The sequence below is a fragment of the Mauremys mutica genome, chromosome 4 (genome assembly GCF_020497125.1).
Source record: "Mauremys mutica isolate MM-2020 ecotype Southern chromosome 4, ASM2049712v1, whole genome shotgun sequence".
NCBI lineage: Eukaryota > Metazoa > Chordata > Testudines > Geoemydidae > Mauremys > Mauremys mutica.
In genome coordinates, this window is record NC_059075.1 from 30,781,578 (window position 1) to 30,807,523 (window position 25,946).

The 25,946-nt window shown below is 42.3% G+C and overlaps 1 protein-coding gene across 4 annotated transcripts in view; it reads left to right on the forward strand.

Annotated features, from left to right (window-relative positions):
* CATSPERB (cation channel sperm associated auxiliary subunit beta) overlaps window positions 1–25,946 on the forward strand; it is a 92,791-nt gene that overhangs the window by 34,716 nt on the left and 32,129 nt on the right. For 3 of the 4 annotated variants that reach the window (XM_045016604.1, XM_045016606.1, XM_045016607.1), the window contains 9 exons: window positions 3,401–3,447; window positions 4,230–4,382; window positions 5,365–5,550; window positions 6,155–6,299; window positions 7,055–7,206; window positions 8,512–8,666; window positions 10,641–10,834; window positions 17,523–17,882; window positions 22,320–22,459. In XM_045016604.1, coding sequence (XP_044872539.1) covers window positions 3,401–3,447; window positions 4,230–4,382; window positions 5,365–5,550; window positions 6,155–6,299; window positions 7,055–7,206; window positions 8,512–8,666; window positions 10,641–10,834; window positions 17,523–17,882; window positions 22,320–22,459 — 1,532 coding nt within the window. The remainder of the gene's footprint in view (window positions 1–3,400; window positions 3,448–4,229; window positions 4,383–5,364; window positions 5,551–6,154; window positions 6,300–7,054; window positions 7,207–8,511; window positions 8,667–10,640; window positions 10,835–17,522; window positions 17,883–22,319; window positions 22,460–25,946) is intronic. The other variant, XM_045016605.1, reaches the window with a different exon arrangement.

A 25,946-nucleotide genomic window follows, 5' to 3' on the forward strand; every position in this document is an offset into this window, starting at 1 on the left:
ATCAAATTCATCTCTCACACTCCACGGCAGCTCGCAATCAGACCTCAACTATTGTCTCAGGATGTGGGTCAGACACTTCACCCCAGTCTGAATGTCCTGCAAACTTGGTTCCTCAGTGATTCTCAGGATTAGAGATCATATGTTCTTTGGAAGTACAAAAGATACTGTTAAATACCAGAAAGGAATCTACTAGACATACTTATCTTCAGAAATAGAGAAGATATAAACTTTGGTGTAAAGAGCTGGGGTGAAAGTAAAATACAGCTCTCACCGGTACGGGTCCCACTGTGGTCCCCCGGAAGGGGCGGGGTCTCAGATGGAAGGGGCAGGGCCAGGGTGGAAATAAGTTACATTTCTTACCCGTACAGTCCAAACACAAGCAACCCACCTCTCCTACATACTTCATGGATCCCTCCCATTGCATGACTTAGATATAAAAAATAAAGCTACTACCAGTACTGTCTGTAATAGAACTTTACTACTGGAACAAGCCTGAAAAACTGAAAACTCACTGTCACATTTTTCATCTTGTTCTCCCTCCTCCTCCTCCAGCCAGGTTGCCAAGGTGGCTAGGCTCCCCGTTCCCCCGACCCCCGCACTCAGCAGGGGCTGCAGCGGCTCCCCTCTAGCTTGTAGCAGGGGGACTGGCTGAGGGAGAAGCCTCCCCAGGTAGTCTGCTGCCTGCATAGGAACAGTTTAAACTTAGCTGTTCACTCCACGGTCTGAACCGGGGGATCCGGGGTTATTTCTGGCATCCTTGTTAATTTCACTCATGGTTGTTGAGGGGGTGGGGGGTGGGGAGGCGTGACCAAAGCTGGGGCAGTTCTTTTCTGCCCCCTGGATGAGGCGATCTTCAATAATATAATACACAAAAAATACAATCAAAATCATCTCATCCAGGGGGCAGTGATGGACTCTGTTCTCAACCTCCCACCTTCTTAAAGGGTTACTGCTAGGGAGTCACCTAAAGTGGAGTTCCCCCAGGGACACTTCTCCAAGAAGAAGGAGAGGTTATTCACTTTGTGCAATAACTGGAGTTCTTCAATATGTGTCCCTGTGGGTGCTCCACTATCCACCCCGCTTTGGAGCTGCCTTTATGGGATTTGCGATAGAGAAGGAACTGAGAGCAGCTTGCTCACATAGCCCTATATAGCCTCGGTGCAGGGCACGAGGATGGGTAGGATGCATGCGTGGGCTGAACGGGCACTGCTACCAAAAATCTCCAATCAAAGGTGCAGGGATGAATGTTCCCCTAAAGTGGAGCACCACAGGCACACATACACTTCTCAAAGAGCTCCAGTTACTGCCCAAGGTGAGTAACCTCTCCTGCTGCATGAGGGATAGGCGGTCAAGAGGCTGCATGGAAGAGAAACCTGTGCTTTCTCAGTGCCCTACAGCACTGCTCTGCAGCAGTTCTCTGCAAGGGATGGGCGGAGAATCTATAAACTTCACAGATCCACTGATCAGAACATTATTTAGTGGACACAGAGCAGCAGCAGCAGCAGCAGCGGCTCTTATAACCCAGACACTGCTGTAGTGGCCACATAGTAGCTACTCTGAAACCCAGCTCCAGGTTAGGGTGACAATTCTTCCCTAGATCCCTGTGTAAAGCCCATTCACTCAAGCTTTGAAAAGGGAGCAAGAATTTAACCCAGACAATTACACACAGATTTAAATTATTTACAAGTGTATTTGTGTAAACAGTTACAAGAGGTCTCCTCATCTCCCATCCTTTGCATGAGCACGTGGGGTAAAAGAGTTTTTCTAGCACCAATGGATATTTTTTATGTTCTTAATTTTCATTTGTACTTGTATGTGGGTGCACAGTAGCTACTTTAGACAGGCAGATTGAAATCAGCATTCCACAAATCCAGTTCACAAATTCTGTTCTGTGTAAATGCAGTCTATAGAGTAAAGAGGATTTGCTTGTCCATATCCCAAATTTGTCCTTTACCTTACTCATTTGTTAATTGGTTATAATTTCCCAGATTAGTGGTTCCCCTTTTATTCATCCAGTGGACCACTTTAGTGTAAGAGAGGGGAGTAGAGAAAAAGGATTAAAACAGGAGGTATGGAACAGAATACAGTAGAACCTCAGAGTTACGAACACCAGAGTTACAAACTGACCGGTCAACCACACACCTTATTTGGAACTGGAAGTATGCAATCAGGCAGCAGCAGAGATAACAACAAAAACGTAAATACAGTACAGTACTGTGATAAACGTAAACTGCTAAATTTAAAAAAAAGGAAAGTTAAAAAAAAAAAGATTTGACAAGGTAAGGAAACTTTCTGTGTTTGTTTCATTTAAATTAAGATAGTTAAAAGCAGCATTTTTCTTCTGCATAGTAAAGTTTCAAAGCTGTATTAAGTCAATGAAAGAACAACCATAACGTTTTGTTGAGAGTTATGAACATTTCAGATTTACAAACAACCTCCTTTCCTGAGGTGTTCGGAACTCTGAGGTTCTACTGTACATATATCTTCTTGCAGATCCACCTCCCCTCCAAACCTCTTCATCAAGGGGAAATGAAAGAAACAGTTATCCTAAATTGTTCCCCATGTAGCTAAGTGCCTTTTTGGCAGTGCTTTCTGACCTTTCAGCCATTTCCTGTTCTCACTTGGCGTAATGACAGCTTAGCTGCAGGAGATTCTAGCTTTGCAACAGAGAGCTTTTCACTTTTTCATTTATAGACTTTTCCAGTTATCCTTTGACTAAAAAGTACTTTTCATATCTAAAAAATATTGATCTTTTTATTTTACTGCTCTAATCCTTAAACTCACAGATTTTGAAGAATCCTCCTGAGGATTCTCCCTTTTAGAGGGACTGCCACTTAAAGGCTTCCTGTCTCTCCACAAGTGCTGAGCCAAACTCCCAGCAGCCTTCTAGGAGTTCCCTCAACCAAAGATGTTATTTGAACCGAACCCTGAAGGGGATTTTCAAATGGTGGAGGGGGACACAACGTAACTTACCTAAACTCTGGTGGGATGGAGAATCAGGTGGAACCGGAACCCGAAAGAGAACCCATGGAAGAGTCTCTCTAGGGTTGGATGAAATGTGGCACATACCACAGAGGCGATCGTTCCCTTTCCAACGTGCCGAAACCCAAATCAGCTTGTACAGGTTCCCTCTCTGTATAAGGAAGAGGGTTGGTGTGTGTGAGGGAGGGAGTATAAAATTTATATATATAATGATATATATACATTATATGAGCTGATATAAGCCTTTATTTTCAAAAGTGCTGAGCATGTTGGGTACTGAGCTGTTTTGAAGAACTGGCCCCAACTCTGGGAAATCTGTCCCATAAAGATGAAACCATATTGGTCTTTTTACAAAACTATATTACAGCTATTACATGCTGACTTCGATGTTTAGATAATACCTTTGTTTTTTCCCTAGTGGATTACATTAGCCTCTCATTCAACAAAGATAAGACATTAAGCCAGGTATGGTAATGCTGTAAACCAGGTAAGGTTTGCATTGGTTGATCGTAACTGCAGTACTAATGCAACAGTATTCCCACTGATATCAGTCTATATTTTTTAACTTCCTATTTCTTTGCTATTTTTCTGTCTGAACATGTAAAGTCTTGAGGTCATAGCTCATTAGTAAAAAGTTGGCATGCTATATGTCCCCTAGTTAGTTTCCTAGCTTTAAAATTGCTTTCCAAATTAATATACAATAACATTTAGCTCATACTATGACCCTGTTGATACTTCCATTGGGTAACATTGGTGGCCCCAGCACCAAGGTGGATCCCACTAAAGTCAATTAGGCTCCATATGGGCACAAAGGGCGGTCTACATGGATGTAGTTGCAGATTAAAGGGCCTAAAGTTGCAATTGTTTACTTGAACTGCTTCCTTAATACTCCAAGAAAATTCTCATTAACTTCCACTTACTTACCAGTTCCCATTTGTCCATATCACAAATCCAACATAGAGGTTGGCTTCCAGGTAGTTGTCAATTTCTGCCCCAAAGAAGAAACCCAGGACCCGAGTAAGACTGAGTTTGGTCTTGCTGAAGGGATTTGTGCAAAAGCTTGTGCAGTTTTGTTAGTCTCATGCTCACAAGCATTTCACTGAAGTCAATGGAGCTGAGCCAATTTACACCAGCTGAGGATCTGGTCCTCCATTCTGTTCTGAAACCAAACTTATGATACACTACATACAAAGCCATTCAAACTTTCACCATATTGAGTTCCTAATCATATATTTCCTTCCTCTTAGGTATCTACCTGTTTCTATAGTAATGATCCATATATAGAATGGTACAGTTGCTTGCCCCATAGAATTCATGGTGGAAAGACACTTTCTAGACGAGTAGTGGCATTTCTTATTGACTATCAGCAGAACACTGGAATAGGTCTTATAACTGTTCAGGTACAGTATGGAACCCCAGGCATAATTTCCGTCACTTAGCACATCTGAACTTTAATTTATAATTTAAATTAAATTGCCCATCCTTCCATGCCATTCTGTTGTTCTGTTCAAGACAATGGTTTTTGGATAAAGGATGCCAAAGTATTAGAGGAGAGGAACTGAAACTTAGGAGATCTGAATTCTATCCCTGACGCTTTCACTGGTTTGCTTTTTGGGCAAGTCACTCACCTTTCTGTGCATTAGTTTCCCCGTCTGTAAAATAAGGATAATAAAAAATTATTAATCTACAGTGACATTCTCCCCTGTGCAGAAGTCCAGAGCAAGGCCTGTGTTGGGTGGAAGTGGTGCATTGACTTGGTGTTGAACTTCTGCACAGGGATGAACTTCACCCTAGTGTTTGCAGGTACTTTTTGAAATCTTTGCATGGAATGTGCTACAGAAGTGTGAAGTAGTAATGGGATATTTCTCCTTTATTTCTGTATATAAAATGGGTCCTTCTTTAGGTGCCTTGCACTGAAAAAAGGTTAACTGTGCAAATGGCTCTTCACGAGCAACTATATTTTGATGAGGAAAATCAAACATTTAATTGCAGTTCCCAGGATGTCTTGTAGCACAGCTGGAAACAAAACCCAGCTCCCCTGGTTCCCAGTCCTCTGCTTTATTCACAAGCCCTTTTCCCCCTCTTCAGAACTTAAGTTTCCATCTTTTCTAAATGCCACAAAAGCCTTTTCCTTCAATTACTAGAAATTAGGGAATGTTTCTATTTGACCGGTCAATGAAAAGCAAAAATTTGTGCCCAGTTACACAATAAAGTGCAGGTTTCTCTCTCTAAGTTCTGTGTATTACTGTCACTTGCTAGACATAAATTTATAACCACTTAAATGTGCTGTACATTCTGTCTCTTATGATATTCTCTATGCTAGTGGTTTAATGACTGTGCAAAAATTTTACCTGCCTATAGTTAATATTTTTTTCTCTTTAGAATAAAGCAATGGTCTCGGTGTACAAGATAACAGACCACAAATTGAACAGGCAAACAAAATTTCCAGTATTCTGGTTTCCAGACCCTAAGTTTTTGCCTTTTGGAATGTTTTTTCACCCAGGAAGTCACTTTCTCTATGTTTATGGAAGCCAGGTGTGCATCTCTGGGAATATATATGGAAGTGAGGTATAATTTTAATGGTGATTTTTAGGAATGAAAGGTCCAGGTCTATCCTTCTTGATGAAATTTTGTAAAACTCCTATCAACTTCAGCAGAAGCAATATCAAAATGAGAAACTGTCATGCATTTTCTAACTGTGGGAAGAAATAACTTCTCACAGGGTCTCATTCTGCAGTGCTTGCTACCACTGAACAGAGTCTGTGAATGGTCTTGTTTAAATCAAGCGTGACTTTGTGGAGTGAGGTACTGCTCATCTTAAGTAAGGATAGGCCTTTAATTCGGGGGGGAAAGGGAGAGAGGAAATACTCAAGAAGTGAGTTATAGTTAATTATGAACAAATTTTAGTTACAGGGAAACATTGTATTGCCGGATAGGGGTTATTTTCTAAAAACATCAAGTTGTAGATTTTGGGACAGCCTGATATTTCTGTAATACTTATGTATGTATGCAATAAAATGTATTGCATTTTTATAACTGTGAGGCTGGGGTGTTTACTTTGATTATTTCCAGCAAATGTTAATTTGAAAAAGATTCTGTCTCTATAATACTCTGTGAGCAAACTATGAATGCAGATAGCAGTTCAACAGTCACAATTGTTTCTTTTCCATAGGTCTGGTTTTCTGATGATGGAGGCAACACTTTTATGTTGTTAATCACTCTGGAGAATGAAATAATTATAAAAACAAATATGTGTGTTTATAGTCACTCAGTTGCATTTGTGACGGACAAGGGAAACATCTTCTTTACTAAGGCAGGTGAGGAATTCAGAATTAGTTCTGCAGTGGTCAGGAATTGACCCAGGGCATGCTTTGCTAACCATGCTCTGGGAAAAACAGTTAAAGCTAGTTCTTTGTTACCATTATTTTACAGTACATTGGCTGAAGGGATACAAGAAGACTTTTAAACTGCTACAAAAAATAATTATTCAATTCATATCTTCTGTTAAGTTCTGAACGAACTGTCATTAGGTTGGAAAAACTCTTTGTATTACTAACATTAACATACACATCTAAAACTGCAAAGCAGATAATCTGTTTGGGCTGAGCATCAGTAATGGTATGCTCCACACTATGACTGAAGTCAGTGGGAGTTTTGTCATTGACTTAACTGATTGCAGGACTGAGCCTTGGGGCTTTGAGCCTGCAATGAGCATGTATGCGTGGATTCCCTGACCCAGGCAGAGCCTCTTTGACAATAATGGACACAAGGGCTTATCCCAGTGCTCAGTGCAGGATCAGGACCTTATATAGTATGTGCCTTAGGAGATAATCATTCAATTACATTTGTTTGTGATTTTGTTCTAAACAGTTTTTATTTATTAACTTACCATAAGCTTGTTTCTTCTGAGATTTTTAAAAACAGAGGCCTCATCTTGAGCCATCACAGCTCCCTCGGAAGCCAACAGCAGCCTTCAGCCTTATTGCAATAAACCGAAACTCACTATGCTACCAAGTTTTGCTTGTGCAGGTGACCTATTTTCAACATCTTGTTCTATGTTCTTTCTCTGTAGGTTTAGAAAGATATGCCAAGCTTACGACATCAGCACACGATGTTTTCAATTTGTACTACGACCATTTGGGGTCTTTAAATATAATTTCTCTGAATGAATCAATCTCTGATAGTCTGGAAGTACACCTGCTTGATGTTATCACTCTAATACAGGTTAGTTGTATAACAACATTATCAAACTCTTGTAGAATACTTTTAAAACCACTCCTGCCTCCCCAGGCACAAAGTTCAAGGAAAGTTCAAGGAATCCACCCTTTGGACAAGCTACAAGGCTGCTGTGGAGCCCCTGTCTGGGTATTTCTAGTCCAGGACCTGGAATAAGTCACAGACCTTTCTTCACTTTTATGCTGAGTACAATTAAGTGTGGATCCAGTAGTCCATCTCTCCATTCCACTTCAAACATCATCGTCTGGCCCTCCTATTTGGGTTCATCACAGGTTTGCACAGGCCTTTCCCCACTAGCAGATGGTGCAATGTTATGCTTGAATAGAGCAGAAGGTTTTGAGTGTGCCCTCCACACGCAAGTGGATTTCACCTTAAATGGAAGAGAGCCGAATCACCCAGTGCTGCTCACACATAGAGCGGCTGCTGGTAAATTGTATTTCTTTTTATATAGTATCTTTTATGCAAATTATTTCTCAGTGCTTTGCAGAATTTGAGTTTAAATAGTAACATTTTCATTAAGTGAGCAGAGCAATTCCCAAGTGTATGGTGAGACGGAATAATGTACTGAATAATACCAAAAGAAGAGACGGCTTAAGAACTATGAGGAAATGAACTTTCTTTCACAGTAATAGAGAGAAGCTCATGATGCAGGAATAAGAAGTGGGAGGCTGAGTGGAATTTAGTCACATAGGTAAAATCTGATCAGTCTATGGGCCTAAGCAACATGGTTAACCTAAAAAAAAAATCACATTTCAATTATAAATATTCCAGGAAATGTGACCTTCATCCATAGTTGCTAATAACGATATAGTAAGAAGTTGGCATAATACCTGTTAAATCAAATGGGCAACAAGTAATTGTCCAATAATATAGTCCTTGTACTTACTGGGTTTTTTTCTTACTATTTAAAAAACATAATCAGTGAACTCAAAAGAAATATCTTTGTTGCCATTTAAAAACATTTGCCAACAGTTACACATCTCAGATGCTGCAGTTTTCCCTTTACTTAGCAAAGGAAATAACTGCTGTACCTCAAATACCACTCTCTTAAGCTTGATTACTGTTGCCTTTTTAATGGGATGGTCTCTATATTTAGAGAGTCCTGTAGGTCTTAGAAAACTTTTGTAACATTTTATGTGGGGGGAAGGAACAGATTATTTGAAATGTCCTTATTTTACTAATTTGTCTTTAATCAGTTTTCAAGGCATAAGCACAATTTTATATTTTACATTGTTTAGGCAAAGAAGAATAAAAAGAAAAAGGATAACCACCACCATTTTCCCTCCATTCTAGGAGGACGACATAGGTTTTGATGGCCCATTGTCGCCACAATACATCACTGAACAGCAAATGGTATTTTTTGAACATATCCCATTGAATGGAAAATCAAGAAGTGTTCAAAAGTCAAGATTTTATGGTCTGCACAAAGGCAAGGTGTTACAATATCGGTAAATAGATGAACTCTTCCTATATTATTAGTATCAAAGAGCATTCAATATTTTCATGTGCTAATCATTTAAAAGAGCATTGCTAAATACTTTTTTTCATGGTTTGTATTTTATTAAAATGTTTTATATACCATTTTAGGAACGTGAAAACATTGGGCAAAGAGCTGCCCTCAATCATACTTTCCAAATCTATTGGCTTCAATGGGGTTACCAGGGTATAACCAAGGGCAGATTTTAGCTGGATATAGATTTTTCTGTCAATTTTTACTTTTTCCATTCTGCAAAGGATGGGTACAGTCTTCGTGTACTCCAAGCAAAGCTTGCACTGAAGTCCTATAGATGCTCAGTGGCCTTCGGAAAGCCTTTCTTTGCCAGATGACTAGCAGCAAACATTGCCCTCTAATTGTCCAATGGAGCAATGTCAGCAGAAAACAATCTAAGTAAAATGGCAGAATCATGAAGGAGAGTCATAAGTGGAGTTTACTAGGAGACCATTAAGTCCAGTGGGAGTTCAATGGTAGTTTTATTTGCTTTAGGACTGTAGTATGTAGCCTTTACGTACGTACGTACGTGTGTGTGTGTGTGTGTGTGTGTGTGTGTGTGTATGTGTTAATGGAGCTTGGATTTATTGCAGCTTTTTATTTGCTTCCTTCTTGTGTACACTAACATCATGTGTTAAATCAGCACAACACTGGTGCGAAGGGTTTTTAGAAATAGCTGAGAGCACATAAAGCTTCATTTTGGTCTAGTTCCTATATTGCTTGTGGTTATTTTTGGTTTTAAATGAATGTAATGCTCATGAAAATGTCCTAAGACTGCTCTGCCAGTTTACATCAACTCTGCTTCTCCAGCCCAGTGCCTCATTTGCATAGCAGCAGACAGTCGTAACCTAATTATGTGTTGACTTTGTGTTGAATATAAACGTCTGCTAGAGCGTTCAATATCATTAGAGATAGTTTCTCTGTCTAATGGGCTAAATCTTACCTTCTGGTTGCTGTGTGAAGGACATTGTGGCAGTACTAGTGAACAGGCACCCACCTGACACAAACCGCCACCACTACAACCCTTTGCTTGTCTCAGCAGACAGGCAAAGGGCTGCATAGGTAAAGAAGCTAATCAACTGTGTCAATCAGCAGTTATGTTTTAAATATACTTTGAGCTCTGCAGCAAACCAAGCTTCCCCACTCTACCCTTGCCAGCAGTCACCTGTCTTTCTTCAGAAATAACAGTAGAAATCATCAGTATAGCCTCTTTCACTCTTCTTTCCCTTTGCATCTGGATTGATTTTTTTCAGCTGCAGGTTTCTGATGCACCAAGAATTTACTTCAAACTTTGTCTACACTATGGAATTGTTACAAAAAATTCCTACCGTTTCTAAGACCAGTTCAGCTGCAGTGGTGCTGGGACCACTGGGAACTCTAGTACACAATGTTTCTCTTGCTCTGGCAGCATTTTTAGCACCACGTGTGTTAAAACAACATAGTGATTGAAAACAGCTGCCATCATAAGAGAGCCTCTGCACTAAGTCCTCCAGAGGCAGGAATATAGTAGAAGAGGAACAGAGTGGCAGTGACTGCTTTTATAGTCCATGGGCTGGAATATCAACTTTAGAGGGGTTGCACTGAAGCTCCATAGCCTGCCTGCAGGTTAGGAAGTGAATTCTATCTCTGCTACTCGCACCCAACATTGTACACAGTCCAACTGTTCTGGCTTTGTGTTGGAGACAGACATGGGTAATTTCTACTCTAATGGACCTGACTAGCACCTTAGTTCATGAAAGCATATCCATTCAGGAATGGTGTTTAAGCGTATGCTTGACTGTCTAAACTTATGCTTAAATCCAATTGAAGTCAATTGGATTTATATATGTTCTTTAAGTACTGTTGTGAATAGGGTTGGACTTAAGCATGTGTAAATTCTTTAATTAGCAAAGTGTCTAATGTAATAACAAATATATGCTTCCTGCCCATGTAGGCCAAGAGGATCAGCTACAATAGTCAATGTTTTCCATCATGAATATCCTCCACAATATTTATCCTCTGTCATCGTAGACGTTCTGGAAAAGTTTCCCTTTGGATCTGAAGAGAAAAACTCCTTTATACGTAATTCTTTAAGGATTTTGAAGGTGTCAGACACCACCAGAGTTAAGCTTCAGCTTGTTTCTGAATGTAAGTTACAGATACCATTGATTCTGTACAGTAATGAGGTCCTTTTTTTTTTTTTTTTTTGGAAAATAACTTCTTATATGACCTTTTACCAAAAAAAAAATCCCCATTCTAGCTGTCTGAATGTACACTATATTTAACCTGCAGATAAAGGAATGCACATTTCAGTGGGGTTAGTTCTCCAAAAGTGTAAAACTGAATTTCTTTTCTATTTCTTCATGGCTAGATATCTCAAATTCTTCTCTGAGTCCTTGGGTACGTCTACACTACGGGATTATTCTGAATTTACATAAACCGGTTTAGCAAAACAGATTGTATAAAATCGAGTGCGCGCGGCCACACTAAACACATTAAATCGGTGGTGTGCGTCCACGGTCCGAGGCTAGCGTTGATTTCTGGAGTGTTGCACTGTGGGTAGCTATTCCGTAGCTATCCCATAGTTCCCGCAGCCTCCCCCGCCCCTTGGAATTTCTGGATTGAGATCCCAGTGCCTGATGGGGCAAAAATCATTGTCGCGGGTGGTTCTGGGTAAATGTCGTCAGTCACTCCTTCCTCTGGGAAAGCAACGGCAGACAAGCATTTTGCGCCTTTTTTCCCTGGATTGCCCTGGCAGATGCCATAGCATGGCAATCATGGAGCCTGTTTTGCCTTTTGTGACTGTCACCGTATGTGTACTAGATGCCGCTCACAGAGGCGATTCAGCAGCGCTACACAGCAGCATGCTTTTGCTTTTGCATGACAGCAGAGATGGTTACTAGCCATACTGTACCATCTACCATACCATAAATTGGTAATAAGATGATCATGGTTACCTGTCCTTTTGCACTGCACCATTTGCTGCTGTCATAAGTGCCCCTGGCTGAGATCAGCCAGGGGCGCAAAAGCCAAAATTGGGAATGACTCCCTGAGTCAATCCCTTCTTTTTGGTATCTAAAAATAGAATCAGTCCTGCCTAGAATATGGGCAAGTGTACTAGAGAACCACTGTATCAGAGAACCAGAGAGCACAGCTGCTCTGTGTCAGATCCAGCAGAAATTATGAGCTGTATGCTATTCACAGGGGGTGCTCTTGCAACAACCCCACCTGTTGATTCCGTTCTTCCCCCAGCCTTCCTGGGCTACCGTAGCATTGTCCCCCCACTTGTGTGATGAAGTAATAAAGAATGCAGGAATAAGACACAGTGACTTGTTAGTGAGAAATGAGTGGAAGGCAGCCTCCAGCTGCTATGATAGTCCAGACAGGACATTAAGCAGTGTGGAGGAGAGGAGCCCAGCATCCCACTGCTAGTCCAGGGACAATTGAATCTTTTCTTTACACATGAAGGGTGGGGGCTGATGGAGCTCAGCCCCCTGTTGCTATGATGAAGACGGTTACCAGCCATACTGCACCATCTACCAGGAAAAATTAGGAGCAGGCGCCCTTGATCGACCTCACTGATGCTAGTCGGCATGGTTACCAGTCCTTTTGCACTGCCCCATGTGCCAATAGGTTGATGATGACGATGGATATCAGCCATATTATACCATCAGCCACCCATGGCGGGGGAGGGGGAGCAAGGATGTTGGTGTTGAGTGCTGCAGCATCGCGTCTATCTACAGCATTCAGTAAAGATAGGGTGACATGTAAAAGAGTCAAGAGAGGATTGTTTTCCCTTTCACTTCTGGGGGTGGGGGGTGGGTGCGTAAATTGCCGAGCTATGCCCTGACCCACTGCGGACACTGTGTTTGACCCTAGAAGCATTTGGAGCTCAGCCAAGAATGCAAATGCTTTTCGGAGACTGCAGGAATTATGGGATAGCTTGAGTCCTCCAGTCCATGAGCGTCCATTTGATTCTTTGGCTTTCCGTTACGCTTGTCACGCAGCAGTGCGCTGAGTCCCTGCTATGGCGTCTGTCTGGAGATTTTTTAAAAATGATTTTGAATTTCGTCTTCTGTAACGGAGCGCTGATAGAACAGATTTGCCTGCCCTTACAGCAATCACATCCGCATGGTCCATGCTGGAGCTCTTTCTTTATTTTGATTTTTAACTGCATCGCCACACGTGCTGATCACTCCACGCTGGGCAAACAGGAAATATTCAATAGTTCGCGGGGCTTTTCCTGTCTACCTGGCCACTGCATCCGGGTTCAGATTGCTGTCCAGAGCAGTCAGTGGTGCACTGTGGGATACCACCCAGAGGCCAATACCATCGATCTGCAGCCACACTAACCCTAATCCGATATGGTAATTCCGATACTAGTGCTACTCCTCTCGTTAGGGAGGAGTACAGAAATCGATTTAAAGAGCCCTTTATATCGATATAAAGGGCCTCTCAGTGTGGACGGGTGTGGCGTTAAATCGGTTTTACGCTCCTAAAACCGGTTTAAACGCTTAGTGTAGACCAGGCCCTTGTCTTTGCTTTGACAAGCAAGCAAGTCCTGGGCACCAGCAAAGTGGTTGGTTCTGAAGAGTTATTCAGTATTGGCTAAATCAATTATTCCACTACCAGTACCAGCTACTTCTTTCCATGTAGGATTAATATAGCAAGTGCCTTCTCCTCAATTGACACCAGCACCAGATAGATTTTTTTTCTACCCCAGGATCTCCTAGTACCAGAGGAATTGAAATCCTTTCTTTTGACAGGAGACATGCACCTGTCAATATGAGTCACAAGACTGTCATCAAAACCAACTGAATCTTCAGTACTGACCAGAGCTTAGACCTTACCACAAATTACTCCACTTTCTACTGCATGTGCCCCACTTTTGAATTGGATGTCTCTTATCAGATTCACAACATAGAGATGAGAACACACAACCTTATTTTTCTAGGAGTCCCTCCCCAGAATATCAGTCAGAAAGGGTATCTTGGGTGTCCAGGCAGGATAGGGATGCACAATTCCACCCACAGCAGAAAACCTTCTACAAGAAGGACATATGGGAAATGGAAGAGGTTCTACATTTGGTCTGCTTCCTCTTGAGTCACAGCTATCTCCTGTTTTAGATTACTTATTCCTAAAAAATAGGGGGCTGTCACTGAGTTCCATTAGAGTGCATTTGGCAGCTATTAGCAGCTTTCCCCTCCATTAGAAGGTTTCTTGATTATTGTTTTTCCCTTGCCCAATGACATAGGTTTATCAAGTGGTTACTGAAACTTTTTCTACCTATTGGGATCCACTTTGGGATCATAATTTGGTCCTTATAGCACTTGAGTCCCCTGTTTAAGCCTTTAGCAAGATGTTCTTTCCTACATTTGCAGTGAAGACATCTTTCCTAGTAGCTACTATGTCAGCTAAGATGAGATAGTATCCAAATTCTACCTTAATTAGGACATTCAATTACCAACATTTTATCCTAAATTTCATGCCAATCTTGAAGAAGCAAGATTGCACTCATTAGAGAGTATTAGCCTTTTATCTCCAAAGACTAAAGTCCTGAAGAACCTCCCGGATGCTCTTTATTTCATTTGCAGAAAGGTGCCCCTGTTTCTACTCAGATTATTGAACGGGGTTTCAGGGTGAATAAGAACATGCTATAAAATCATGACATTAGACCCCTCCCCCCAGACTATTCTTAGAGCTCACTCCACTAGACTTCAGTCTATATCTGCAGCCTTGTTGAAAATTATCTCTTATAGATATTTGTAAAGAGGTTATTTGGGGCTCTATTCACACCTTCTCAAGGCATTAGGCTAGAAGTCTAGAGACTTCTGGATTGGAATCCTCTTTTGGCAGGGCAGTACTTCATCTGTACTAGATAGGATGCTGAACACCCAGCTCCATAATTAGTTTACTGCTTGGGAGGCACTTACAGTGGAAAACCCATAGGGACAATTGCTCAGAGAGTTTACCTGTACAGTAACTGGTGGTCTTTAAGATGTGTTGTCCCTGTTGATGTTCTTCTACCCATCTTCCTTCACCTCTGCTTCAGAGTCCCTAGCTTATGCTGGGTACTGTGATGGAGTGGCGATTGGTCCTGCCACACTACCCTTTATACCCTTGGAATGGTGCACAAAGATAACTAGGATGCATGTGTGGACCAAACAGTTATTGCTGGTAAAAATCTCTGATCAAAAACATATTGGGTGCATGCACATCTGAAGCAGAACACCCATAGAGACAATGCACCTTGAAGAACTCCAGTTACTGTACAGGTAATTAACATCTCCTTTCTTTTCCAAAATCTTAAATGCTTGAATATCAGACAGGTGATGATTTCAAATTGCATTACTCTATTCTCTTCCCTGAAACTCCATACAGGTAATGTTCTCTAATAGTTAGTGGTATTTCTAGTTAATATGATTTAAAAATTTAATTTAAAGCTTGCTAATTTCACTTTTATATCGAGTTTTAAATTCCATCTGCCTTCTCTGATCAACTTACTTCTTCATTACTTACATATCTGACTTCTATAGAAAAGTTGGGGGACAATTATAAAGGTTTATTATTACTTAACATTTATATTGTGGTAGCACCTAAAGGCAACAATCTCACTGAGCTACTTTCTGCCAGGCACTGTATAAATACAAAATAAATGATAGACCCTGCCCCAAAGAGCTTACTGTTTAGAGCCGAATCCATTAACTTGGAGAATTCAGGACCTGTGTAGCAAGGAAGGGTTGAGACATCTAGGGGAGGGGGAGCAGGAGCGGCTCTGAGAATAGGAAATGTAAGACCCAGCCTCCGATTTGGAAAAAGATTACTCTCCTTTTGCTGTCCACAGAGGTGCCATTCCAGATGGTGCCAGCAATTGGTGCAGAGGAGAGGTCCATAGAGAAGTGAACATCATGGGTTTTATCATTCACGGTGCCAAAGTAAGAGCTGTCAGGGGTACATGAGTCTGGCATGGTACCGAGCTCTATAATGATCCTGCTGGTTCTCCTGTGTCCACCAGCACCAATAGCATTGGCTCTTGTACTGCTGGCAATATTGGCACCGGCAGGGTCAGGAGATCCCTGGCAACCACAAATGCCTCTAGCATGGCCGGTACTGAGATAGTGTCAAAATGTGGTGTGGTGCCACGGATGTGGAAGGAGTCCCTTCTGGCTTCGGACTTGACGTCACCCACCTAGGTGCCAGAATCAATGGTTCCATCTTCTGCAGTACCAAAGCAGAAGAGTACTTAGACTGCACTCTACTCTTATCCCCATGCCTAATAGACTTCAGTGCCAATGATGTCCCCTGCTTCTTATGCCTCTTCTTAGGCACTGGTGATGGTAAAAGCTGTTGCAACTCAGACATGGTATGCACATGTGCATCACTCAAGAAGAACAAAAGTATATATACCAATTGCAGCGGGGGGGAGGGGGAAGGATAGCTCACTGGTTTGAGCATTGGCCTGCTAAAGCCAGGGTTGCAAATTCAATCCTTGAGGGGGCCACTTAGGGATCCAGGGCAAAATCAGTACTTGGTCCTGCTAGTGAAGGCAGGGGGCTGGACTCAATGACCTTTCAGGGTCCCTTCCAGTTCTGTGAGATAGGTATATCTCCATATATTATTAAACAATGAAATCAGAACTGTTTTAACAAATTTGAGACAATTTTCTCTTGCTTCATTGTTAATTATTACTAAGAAATATTCATATGTAATCCTTATATTACATAGTGTCCAAAGGCCCCATAGTGCTAGATGATATACAAACACATATGAAGATATCTAAACCCTGAAGATCTAAGGAGCCAAGTGATATAAAAAGAGTGGAGGGAGAGAGTGTTGGAAGTACAAACGTGCTGAGAATTCTGAGTTGTTTGCAGACTTCCTCATTTTTCTTTCAGAGTAGCCAAATAAGCAATATTACAACCACCATTAACATATTTTGAAAAGCCATTGTATTCTAAACCCCAATTTTCACTCCCTCTAAACACTTCCTTTGAGTCTGTAACTCCACATGTTTTTTTCTCAGCCTCAGGCTGAAACTGGAAATTTACCACTAGTTCAGATGAACTGTCCTGGAGTTATACAAGCATGGACAAAGTGTCCATTTTTTTATATAGATATATAATCTTTCAGTGGAATCTAGCTTGAACTCCACTCAAAATGGTTGGTTTGTTTGTTTGTTAAGAAATGCCATGGACTTAATTTTCCCAGAGGAAAAATGACTATGACATACTTAAAGAAATTTATATACAAATAAATTATAAGCAATCGAAATGGTGCCACTGAAAGAGAGTATATTGCCACCCTAAACTTATTCCAGAAATGGTCATTTTGTATCAATACTGAAAGCTGCAAATTCACCCACCCAAAAATGCCCTTCTGTAAACCTAGGGCTGGATGCTGCCTCCTGCTGCTGTGCACAAAGCAGCTGCAAAACTGGCTCAAGCAACTACCTCAGGGTTTCCTCAGTATCAAAACCCCATGCTGGAGTAGAGCTGGCGGTGCAGCTCTTATGTCATGGTAAGAGGAGGCACACAGCATTTCACAGGATCAGAGCCTATGTTTAATAAAATGTATCGCAGTTACAACAAACACAAATGTTTGAAATCCAATATGAATTTTTATTTCTAAACTTACTTATGAGCATTCTTTATTGAAATTATGAGCCAGATTCTGACACCATGATTCACACTGAATAATATGTTAATTTACATGTGGTCATACCAGTGAAGGAATAAGGTACTGCTCAATTTTAGTAAGGGTGCCATAATCTGGCCCTATATTTGCATGCTAAAAATTATTGAACAGAAAATGTAATTATTCTGTTTTCTTAATTTAGATTATAATAGTTCGGAGCAGGTTGTTTCTTCAAGTCTTAATGAATTTAAACCTTCTGATATTGAGAAGACTGTGGTGATTCCTGGCTTTAGCAGCTTCCTGATTGTTGAAGTTCTGGATAGTCTGAATGCTTTGGCAGATGCTACCATGCCTGAGAGAGTGCAGTTCAACAAAAGTTTTGCCTCAGACATGTGGTTCGTGTATGACTTTGGCACTAAGAATGGAAGAAGATGGAAGATTATCGTAGATACCTGTAGATACTGGGTACGAGAGCTTGATAATCTACCACTGAATGCCATTAAATACCTGGATCTTACCCAAACCTTCAATTTTGGATTCAGAGTAACCCCTGTTAATACAGGTGAGACATTTTGAATTTTGTTTTATTTCTTGAGCTCTATAGTATGAACACAAAACATAAAATAGCAATGAGGCTGGTTTGGGTGAATTTTACATGATAATGGCCAGATACTGATTTCAGTTAGATGTAAATTTGGAGTAACTCCAATGAAGACGATGTCCTACATTTCAATCCCCTGCCACTTGCTGGAATTATAAACTGAAATTATACATGGTTGGTTTTGGACAAAAGGACATTTTTTAACCAAATTCTACTTACCTCCACTCTCTCCTCACACCCAAAACCAAGCACCTTAGTATGGCCATTGTAACAGTTACAACATTTTGACAGATGGTTTCTTTTTGCACTCGTAACTAGGTTAATTTTAAACCTTCATATTTGCTATATGTGACAGGTTCGGTCACAGACACCCCCTTGGGACTGTTACCTGATGTGCTGAAATTACCTCTGAGCTTGGTTTCCCTGCCAGCTTGGGACTCCAGAACCCTGCCTTGTTGAGCCAGACACACTAGCCTTGTTAGTTCCAGCAGATATCTTAGGTGTTAACTAGGGTTTTTTTCCATGACTGGCTCTCCCTTTGTCCTGCTCCACCCCCTTTTGGCACAAAGTGGGAATCTTCTGTCTCTCTGGGTCCCCACCCCTCCTTCTAAATGGAAAAGTACCAGAGTTAAGATGAATTTAATTTACAAATAGGATGAACACACTCAGTAGATCATAAGCTTTGTAATGATACCTTACAAGAGACCTTTTGCATAAAGCATATTCCAGTTACATTATATTCACATTCATAAACATATTTTCATAAAGAATATGGAGTGCAACATCACATTATAGACTTAAGGCATGATCCAAATTTCATTATGTCAATGGGAGTCTTTCCATTGACTTAAGTGAACTTTGGATCTGGCCCTCTCTTCTTAGCAAAGGCAAGTAGCTTTTGACATGCTTGGAGAAATACCGTTGAAGAAATTTAATGCAAAGTTGAAGCTGAATTTTTTCTTTTAAAATGTGTTTTCATTGATTTTTCAATTACATATAAGCACCAGCTGATACCCTGACTTTTGGACCCTTCTTTAAAAATAGTTGGCCAAAAATAGATGTATGACTAAATCAAACCAATGGAATAAAATAATAACAGGAAAGAGAACAGGAAGTGCCAGGGGCCACAATTATTAAACACAGTTTTTTCATGTAAACAGTGCAGTATGGGTGCTTTTTCCACTTGTGTGTTAATCCCCAGTGTCACTAGGCCAGGCTTCTCCCCACCTCCAAAATATATGCTGCCATGCCCATTGTCTTGCAAGCAGGGCCGGTACAAGGATATTTTGCACCCTAGGCAAAACCTCCACCTTGCGCCCTCCATTCCCACCCCTCCCCCTGGAGCATCGCTTACTATAAACTTTCAAAAATGAATACTGCATAATGTGGCATTGTTAATTAGAATTAATACACATTTGGCTTGAAAATGTATTAATTTAATTATTTAGTCTACATATTTAATGAAAATAAATAAATAACCTGACAGGGTGTGGGGCTGGCTGGCTTCGGGCAGGGCAGGGGATGCAGAGCTGGTTGGAGATGGGGTGCAGGGTTGGCTGGAGACGGTGTGGTGTGGCTGGTTTCAGCCACGGGAGTGTGGCAGGGGCTGGCTGAAGAAAGGGGAGTGTGGGGCTGGCTGGTTTCGGGCATGAGAGTGTGGCAGGGGTTGGCTCCAGGTAAGAGGTGTGGGGCTGGCTGCAGGGGGGTGGGAGTGGGGGGAACCACCACCCCCTGCACTCACCAGCAACACGGCTGGGTCCGGGTCTCTGCACTTCCCACCACTGGTGAGTGCAGGCCTGGCCCTGCTGCAGAGCTCAGAGGAGTGGGGATGGGGCGGGGCAGGGCTGAGCAGAGGCGGGGGCCCTGTGGCAGAGCCAGAGCAGCAGGGAGCAGCACAGCACCCCCGCAGCTGGAGGAGGAATGACATCACTTCCCGGCCAGCCGGCCGGCCGGAGCTGATCAAAGCCGCAGTGCCCCCTCGCACAGTGGCGGGAAGAGGGTTACACATTTAGCCGGCGCCAGGTGAGCATCCCAGATATTTTGGGCGCTGCTTTTTGGCGCCCTCAAATCTTGGCGCCCTAGGCGGCCGCCTAGTTTGCCTAGTGGTTGCACCGGCCCTGCTTGCAAAGAGGCTTACTTTCTTAACAGAAGCCATCAAATAAAAGAAAAACAATTTTAATTCAGTCCTTGCTCTCAGGTTGCTGCTCTACGGCTCTCAGGGCCCTCTGGCAGGTTCTCAGTTCTGAGCAGCCTCAGGGCTGTCTCCCTGAGCACCAACCCCCACTTTGTTCCAGGAGTTAGCTGTATTCCAGTGTGGCTCTCCCTCCCCAGGCACAGCCTATGTCAATCAATCCCTCCTCTTCCTGCCCAGTACCAATCCTTTATAGCAGTGGTACCCAACACGGTGCCCATGGCGCCCGCAGGGGCATCTTAATGCGCCCGCGGCCTGGCCCCCAGGAGAGCACCCACCGAAATGCCACGGCAGGGATGCCTCTCGATGACGACGCTTGTTGCCGACAAGTGACGTCATCGAGAGGCATTGCCCCCGAATTTCGGCGGGGACGTCTCTTGCTGATGCTGCTTGTCAACGGCAAGTTGGGGACCACTGCTTTATAGGTACAGGGGTAGATCAGACTTCTTTAACTGGCTACACTGAACTCACCTGCTTGGTCCAAGGGAGCTAGGCCTAGTCTATCCTCAGGGACTAACTGCTTTGTGACGCCCAGTAAGAATCAAAGAAAATTAAGCATTGGTGAGAGTGTTAGAAAATTACCCTGATATTTTGCAGGAACAAGTCAGTATTTTAGGACTTGTTCCTGCACATGAAATAGCTTCAGTCGTGTGAAGAGTCTCCTTGACTTCAGTGAGTGTCCTCACATAAGTCAAGTTTCTCACATGTGTAAATGTTTGCAGGGTCAAGCCATTTAAAAAGATAATTATCAGAATCCCTGGTATAGATCTCTCCCGTACGTGCCAATGTAAGTGAATGTAGTTGTGTGGGTGTATTTGATAGCAGAATTTGACCCTAAATCTGCAGTTCAATCCCAGGTTGAAAATTTTAACCTTATGATAGTGTGGTTGATGATGTATAAAACAAAGAGCAACACAGTACCTAATCAAGGATTTTGCATCCTAAATTAGGGGTACATAACAGTTCCTACACATCCGGTGGGATTTTCCAAAGCACTCAGAGAGAGATAAATACAGGTCCCACTAGAAATTTAATGAGACTTGTGCTCCTAAATTCCTTAGGCACTTTTGAAAATCCCATCATAGGGCAATATATTAGCAGAGGAGGGTCAAATTTCTAAGGGTACGTTTATACTTACCGCGCGGATCGACGCGGCAAGTTCGACTTCTCGGAGTTCGAACTATCGCGTCTGATCTAGACGCGATAGTTCGAACTCCAGAAGCGCCGCGGTCGACTTCGGTACTCCACCGCGGCAGGAGGAGTTGGCGGAGTCGACCTTGGAGCCGCGGAGTTCGCTTCCGCGGCGTCTGGACGGGTAAGTCATTCGAACTAGGGTAGTTCGAATTCAGCTACGTTATTCACGTAGCTGAATTCGCGTACCCTAGTTCGACCCCGGGGCTGTGTGTAGACCAGGGCTAAGTGATGCTGAGTTCTTCTTCCTTTTAACACACACACACACACACACACACATTGCATTGATGGATTAATGTTGGTAAGCTTTGTGGCAGAATTCTGTTTTAACAAAGAAATGGAATGAAGAATGAATGTTTGGAAAATAACAGGAAGCATGATATTCTAAGCAAAAGAGGCGGCATGGAAAAAGGTGCAAAGGCCAAGGTGGGTGAGGCATACCAAAGCTGCATTGCTGAGGGTAACAATATTGGTGAGAAATGAGATCTGAGATACAGGCCAGCATAGAATTGTGCAGAGCACTGAGAATGAGGGCGAGAAGCTCGATTGTGAGAGCAAGTCTGATTCAAAGACAATGGGAGTGACGTGATCGAGTGGTGAGATGGGAAGATGATTTTAACAGCAGCACAGACTAGAAAGAGTGGGATGAGATGAGATGCAGGGAGGCCAGAGAGGAAAAAGTCAGGAAATTCTCAGATATGGTTCCCACAAAAATCTGCACTCATCTGTGTAAGGACACATTACAGTAACAGGTCAACTAACCTGTTTGGCCAAACTAAGAAGCGACTACTAATGTTGAGGAGGAGGACGTTCAGAGCTGTGAGTAGGGGATAACTCTTCCCTGGTCATGCCATATGGACACAAATCTCTTCCCTTTGAGTGGAGCATTAGATGGCAACTCTGAGTTCAAACTTTGAGTCTTGTGCGTAATTGTTCCTCACTTGAGTTTTTCCTATAGTAAGGGAGCACGTGGCTCCAAGTAATTATGATCTTCATTTCTGTGCTTGATTTCACAGCCTATCCAATCTTTCACATGCCACTAATGAAGCTAGTAGTTGGAAATCCATCCATATTTAAAGTGAAGACAAATGATTACTGGGATGACACTGATAGTTACATCATGGAATTCTCTGTTACTAACAATTTTTACAAACAAGTAAGAGCAGACAAGTAGTAAGTAACATACTGGCACCTACAATAGTATCTTTCATTTTTTATTTAGCAGAGTTTTGATAAAGGGGAGCAGAGCAGATGATTATACATTGAGAGAATTTACACTTATGTAGCAACTGGGTCATGTAGAATATCTTTGTTAAAGGACTTTGCTATGAAACATTTTCAACATTTGATCAAAATTTTGTGACTATCTATTGCCTGTTGACCCTCAGTCCTTGTGTAAAGTTCTCATACATGTCACTGCGAGTTCCACCTATGGAATGAGTATGGCTCAAGAATCTATCTAGTATATATAATATAAAAGTATTTCCAAGTGACATATTCTTTTTTACTTATTTCTGTTCTCCCCCACATCTCTACCCTCAGTGTAATTTGTTATGCATTCATATGATTCATTATCAGTGCAGTTTATTTTCTATCTTCCTCGGGGTAGAGACCTTGTTAATCTGTATGTGGGTCTACATGAGCATATTGCCTATGAGGTGTAAAAGATTAGTGGAGATCAGAATGTAGGCTTTGAGGCCAATTAATATTAGTGTGAATGCCCCACGGGGAAGTGACACTGCCATGCCAGAGCATGGAAATCTTAGATTAATGACGGGAGAGTTACCCACCAGGTTTCACCTTGATAGTCTCTTTTTTTCCTTTCAGAGTGTTTGGTGTTGGGGTAAAGTCAATATTTGTCAAGTAATATGGAGCAACTCAGGAAAAAATTACCCCTTTGCAAAGTTTTTCTTTTTATTCTTTCACACACACACCCTCTTCCATTGCTGTGGGCTTTTTCACAAGCATGACAAAAGCACATAAAAATAAAATCAGCACTAGTGAGATAATGACTTGTCTACACAAATTCATATGCTATATGTACCCACATTAATTCTGTTAATCAGAACACCCCCTCTTTTATCATGTCATAATCCTTAATTCACCCCCTTCCCCAAAGTATCCTGGTTTAAAAAAATGGCTTTTACAGCATGACCAGAAAATTAACAAGCATGGGCTGTGGTAGATTAAGTGGAAGAGTGAATTGCTGAGTCAAGGATGCCTCACAGAGCATGTCCTACCATACCCACCCCCTTCCCCTTCCCATCTAAAGCAGGTAGCTTGAGTACCCCGCTGATCACAACCATAGTCCTATTACATGTAGAGACAGGCAACTGTTGTGGTAATTAAGCATATAAATTTACCACAATTGTGAGCTCAACTGTGAGGAGGGCAAGTTTATAAACTGTCACAATAAGCTATACAAATATTGATGGGAAAGGTGCAGAAGGGAGGCAGACTGAATTAATCCAAACAGAAAGGCCTACTGATCTAAGTCAGGGACTTTATTAAGATCATGCCTGGTATCCAAGAGAAGTGTGGGTCCAGAAATCAATGAACCAAAATCAATGTGTCGGAAATTAGTCCTATTGGACAAAATAATGAAGAGATGGGCTATTTCACCTATCATCCCTTTTGGGGTGCTTCAAAAAAATAAAATTGGGGGAGGGAATTCAGATGAACAGAAGTGAATACAATAATTGCTGACTGCATAATTGTACCTGTAACTGTAATTGCACAACTTCCTGGTGCAACTACTGGAGGAACCAACCAAGGCTGTTTTCCTTTTGACCTGTTGCTTACAAACAGGGAAGAATTGGTAAGGGAAGTAGAAGCAGGTGGCAACCTGGGCAGCAGTGACCATGAGATGGTTGAGTTCAGGATCCTCACAAAAGGAAGAAAGGAGAGTAGCAAAATACAGACCTGGACTTCTGAAAAGCAGACTTTGACTCCCTTAGGGAACTGATTGGCAGGATCCCTGGGAGGCTAAGATGAGGGAGAAAGAAGTCCAGGAGACCTGGCTGTATTTTAAAGAAGGCTTATTGAGGTAGCAGAAACAAACCATCCTGATGTGCAGAAAGAATAGCAAATAAGGCAGGTGACCAGCTTGGTTTAACAGTGAAATCTTCGCTGAGCTTAAACACAAGAAGAAAGCTTACAAGAAGTGGAAACTTGGACAGATGACTAGGGAGGAATATAAAAATATTGGTCGAGCATGCAGGGATGTAATCAGGAAGGCTAAAACACAACTGAAATTGCAGCTAGCAAGGGATGTGAAGGGTAACAAGAAGGGTTTCTATAGGTATGTTAGCAACAAGAAAAAGGTCAGAGAAAGTGTGGGACCCTTAATGAATGGGGGAGGCAACCTAGTGACAGATGATGTGGAAAAAGCTGAAGTACTTAATTATTTTTTTGCCTCAGTCTTCACAGACAAGGTCAGCTCCCAGACTGTTGCACTGGGCAACACAGTATGGGGAGGAGGTGAGCAGCCCTAAGTGGTGAAAGAATGGGTTAAGGACTATTTAGGGTATGTCTACACTACCTGCCGATCGGTGGATAGCGATCGATTTATTGGGGATCGATTATCGCGTCTCATCTAGACACGATATATCGATCCCTGAACGCGCTCCCGTCAAATCCGGAACTCCACCAGGCTGAGTGGAGGTAGCGGAGTCGACAGGGGGCGCCGTGGCCATCGATCCCGCACCATGAGGACGGGAGGTAAGTTGAAATAAGATACGTCGACTTCAGCTATGCTATTCCCGTAGCTGAAATAACGTCTCTTACATTGACCCCGCCCCCTAGTGTAGACCAGGCCTGAGAATAGCTGGACATGCACAAGTCCACGGGTCCAGATCTAATGCATCTGAGGGTGCTGAGGGAATTGGCTGTTACGATTGCAGAGCCATTGGCCATTATCTTTGAAAAATCGTGGTGATCAGGGGAGGTCCTGGATGACTGGAAAAAGGCAAATATAGAGCCCATCTTTAAAAAAGAGAAGGAGGAGAACCTGGGGAACTACAGACCGGTCAGCCTCACCTCAGTCCCTGGAAAAAACATGGAGCAGGTCCTCAAAGAAACCATTTTGAAGCACTTGGGGGAGAGGAAGGTGATCAGGAACAGTCAACATGGATTTACCAAGGACAAGTCATGCCTGACCAACCTGATAGCCAGTTATCTCATCATAGAAGGCACTGTAGATATGGGGAAAGCATTGGACGTGATATATCTTGACTTTAGCAAAGCTTTTGATACTGTCTCCCACAGTATTCTTGCCAGCAAGTTAAAAGAGTATGGATTGGATGAATGGACTATAAGGTGAATAGAAAGGTGGCTAGATTGTCGGGCTCAACGAGTAGTGATCAACAGCTTGATGTCTAGTTGGCAGCCGGTATCAAGCGGAGCACCCCGGGAGTCAGTCCTGGGACCAGTTTTGTTCAACATCTTTATTAATGATCTGGATGAAGGGATGAATTGCACCCTCAGCAAGTTTGCAGATGACACTACGCTGGGGGGAGAGGTAGATACGCTGGAGGGTAGGGATAGGGTCCATAGTGACCTAGACAAATTGGAGGATTGGGCCAAAAGAAATCTTATGAGGTTCAACAAGGACAAGTGTAGAGTCCTGCACTTAGGATGGAAGA